Source organism: Tupaia chinensis, unplaced genomic scaffold, assembly GCF_000334495.1.
Source record: "Tupaia chinensis unplaced genomic scaffold, TupChi_1.0 Scaffold000146_1, whole genome shotgun sequence".
In the NCBI taxonomy this organism is placed as follows: Eukaryota; Metazoa; Chordata; class Mammalia; order Scandentia; family Tupaiidae; genus Tupaia; species Tupaia belangeri.
Genome location: NW_006159616.1, coordinates 3,707,809 through 3,710,657, shown reverse-complemented (window position 1 = coordinate 3,710,657; position 2,849 = coordinate 3,707,809). Strand labels below are relative to the sequence as shown.

At 56.9% G+C, this 2,849-nt stretch overlaps 1 protein-coding gene across 1 annotated transcript in view; it reads left to right on the top strand.

Annotated features, from left to right (window-relative positions):
* Positions 1-3: 3 nt before the first annotated feature.
* VWA5B1 (von Willebrand factor A domain containing 5B1) overlaps positions 4-2,849 on the top strand; it is a gene marked incomplete at its 5' end in the record, with an annotated part of 48,970 nt that continues 46,124 nt past the window's right edge. Inside the window, 2 exons of the mRNA XM_027770666.1 lie at positions 4-136; positions 2,152-2,304. Of these exons, the coding sequence (XP_027626467.1) occupies positions 4-136; positions 2,152-2,304 (286 nt within the window). The remainder of the gene's footprint in view (positions 137-2,151; positions 2,305-2,849) is intronic.

Sequence of the window (2,849 nt, the reverse complement as noted above, 5' to 3'; positions counted from 1 at the left end):
CCGTGCCTGCTCAACCGGAACACGGGGGCAGCCCTGCCCCTCACTGCATCTGAGGTCACCTCCTTCGTCAGTGGTTACGCTCTGGGCCTGACCGCCTCCCTCACCTATGGCAACCTGGAAGCCCAGCCCTTCCAGGGTAAGGACCCCTGGTGGGGCCTCCCAGTGCCACCCCTTCTTCCACGTTGATTCCATGTCCAGCCATGTGCTAGCTGATTGAACGGGGCAAGTCCGGTGACCTCTCCAAGTCTCGATGTCCTCTGTAAAATGGCGTTCCGCCTTGCAGGCCTCAACACTAATACTGCCCTCTCTCTGTCTCTCTGGTGAGGTCAGGATCTGAGCCGGAGGTCAGGGCTCGGCCTGCCTGCTGTCCATTCCACACGGCGCTCCCCTGGCGGCCCACAGGGAGAGCACTCTGTCTCCAGGGAGCTGCAGCAGAGGCGTGGATGCAGCTGCAGGCGGAACCCTCCGTGCTAGGCGCGGCTCTTGTGCTTGCTCTGTGACCTCAGGGACGCTGCTGTCCCTCTCAGGAGCAGGCTGCTCCCCTCTGCCTGTGGGGATGCCAGGGCTGGAGGGGGGAGCAGACGAGGTCATCTGGGAGAGCGACAGTGAGGACTGGAAAGTCTGCCAGGTGGGTCGGCAGAGCAGGTGCCAGGGTGGGCAAGATGACCGCCTGCAAGGACTGAGTGTAAGTCGCACTCCTTCCTCGTAAGGGCGTGTCACAGGAAGGCTCAGGGAGGGCCCTGGGTCAGAGCCGATGGCCACTCGGGTCCACACTGACAAGCTCCTGACTGCTTCGGGCACTGGCTACCACTCCAGCACTGCCCTGGGGCCAATGCTGCCCTACGGGAACCACAGGGAAAACTTTCTCCCTCAGAAATCCCCTGGGCAGAGCAAATTGACCCGTTTCTCTGTTTGACGGCCCAGAGGGCGACTTGAAACAGGCCCCGCCTGGGGACCCGGAGGCTGAACTACTGAACAACCTCAGACAGGCCTTTGCACCCACGTTTTAGAGATGAGGAAAGTGAGGCTCAGAGTGACGAGAAGTCAGGGACCGTGGAGGCCGACCATCCACCCAGCTTGTGCTGCTCCAAGGACCGAGGGCCAGTTAAATACGACCTCGAGGTCCAAGTGGTCCCAAGCATCAGTGTCACTCGAAGCTGCTGAGACAGACAGAACCGTGGTTGAGGCAGCTGGACCCCACGTGGCCAACCATGTGGTTTGAGTCTCGGACTATGACTTGAGAACACACCAGGCATGTGTGTGTGCGTGCCGAAACTCCCGAAAGGAGGGAGAGATGGAGGAGGAGGGCTGCGGTGTGACCGTTTCCCATGGTGGGGATGCTTTCTCCACCCCCTCGCCCTCCCTTTCTGTCTCTCTGTGTCTGGTATCAGGTGAGCAAAGAATTCTCAAGCAAAAAAAAAAAAAAAAAAAGGAAAGAAAGAAAAAGGTAACAGTAGGAATGCAGGCCCCGCCCCAGAACTGCTGAATCTTAATCTGCATTTTAAAGACCCCTGGGTAATTCTAGAGCTCTAATAGTAAGAGAAGCACTGAGATATTAAACTTCCGCACAGACTGTGGGGCCTTAGCTGACTAAATGAGGCTATTTTTCTGAGTCTTAACAACCACCCTGTGGGTTTGCCTCTATTCGCCTCATCTTACAGACCCCGTGAGTCTTAGAGAAGCTAAATGTCCTATCCACGGTCACCTGACTAGAACCTAAGCGTATGGTCTCCACAGCCCCAGCCTCGGTGTCGTAGGTGGCAGCTTGGTGGCTTGTGGGCCAAGTTCACCACACAGATGTGCTCCACTGGGCCTGCACGCCAGGTCACATCAAATTCCAGGTCCCATTTTCTCTTGGAAAATCAGAAGTCTGGCTACACCAGGTTGATGTCCCTACAAAAGAAGAAAAAGCTGAAATCGGGGAGAAGCTGCCCCTTCTCCACTGGCGCCCTGCACGCCCAGTGCCTGCCACTGCCTGACCTGTCTGGATCAGAGCCACGAGGCTCCAGCCTGGCCCTCTGCCGAGTCCCTGGCCTACTCTAAGAGGCAGCAACTGCCATGTATCAGGCAGGCTGAAGGCATGGGGTCCCTTCCAGGAGGGGGGCTGCAGCATGGGTTGGGCACCCCGCAATGCTGGGCCTCGCTCTGCAGGCCTCTTCGTGTACCCACTGGATGAGCACACCACAGTGATCGGCTTCGAAGCGGTCATTGCCGAGCGCGTCGTGACAGTGCAGATCAAGGACAAAGCCAAGCTGGACAGCAGCCACGTCAACACTTCCCATGCCGAATCCTCCCCTGCCACAGGTAAGGGGGCGGCCATGCTGCAAGGCCTGGGCCTGGCTAGAGGCTGCCTAGGCTTCAGCCTCAGGCAGATTTCAAGGGCAGCAGCGGGACAGGATAGAGAGAGCCACGAACTAGGGCCAGGAATCCTGAAATGGAATCCTGACGTGGGCCAATAATGAACCTTTCTGGCCCTCAGCTTCACTCTTCACTGTCTATAAAACAGAAGTAATTGTTCTCATTCTCAACTGGAAAATGTGGTGAGGGTTGAAGGAGGGAAGGCCTCACAAGGGTTTTTAAGACATCTCTGAAGAATAGGAGGGGCCTTTTTTTTTTTTGGAGAAGTTTTTGCTTTAGGACGCGTGCGTTCGCCAGACAGACAGAGAGATAGAGAGACAGAAAGCGAGAACTCACCCCCTGGGGAGGTGGCCACACCACAATCCCTTCTCCTCCATTCTCCTCTCAGGATCTTGGACACGCACATACATGCGCCTGGTGTGAGTTTAAGCCTCCAGGTCCAGGACTTGAACCACGGTCGACTACGTGGGAGTCCAGTGACATAGCCATTA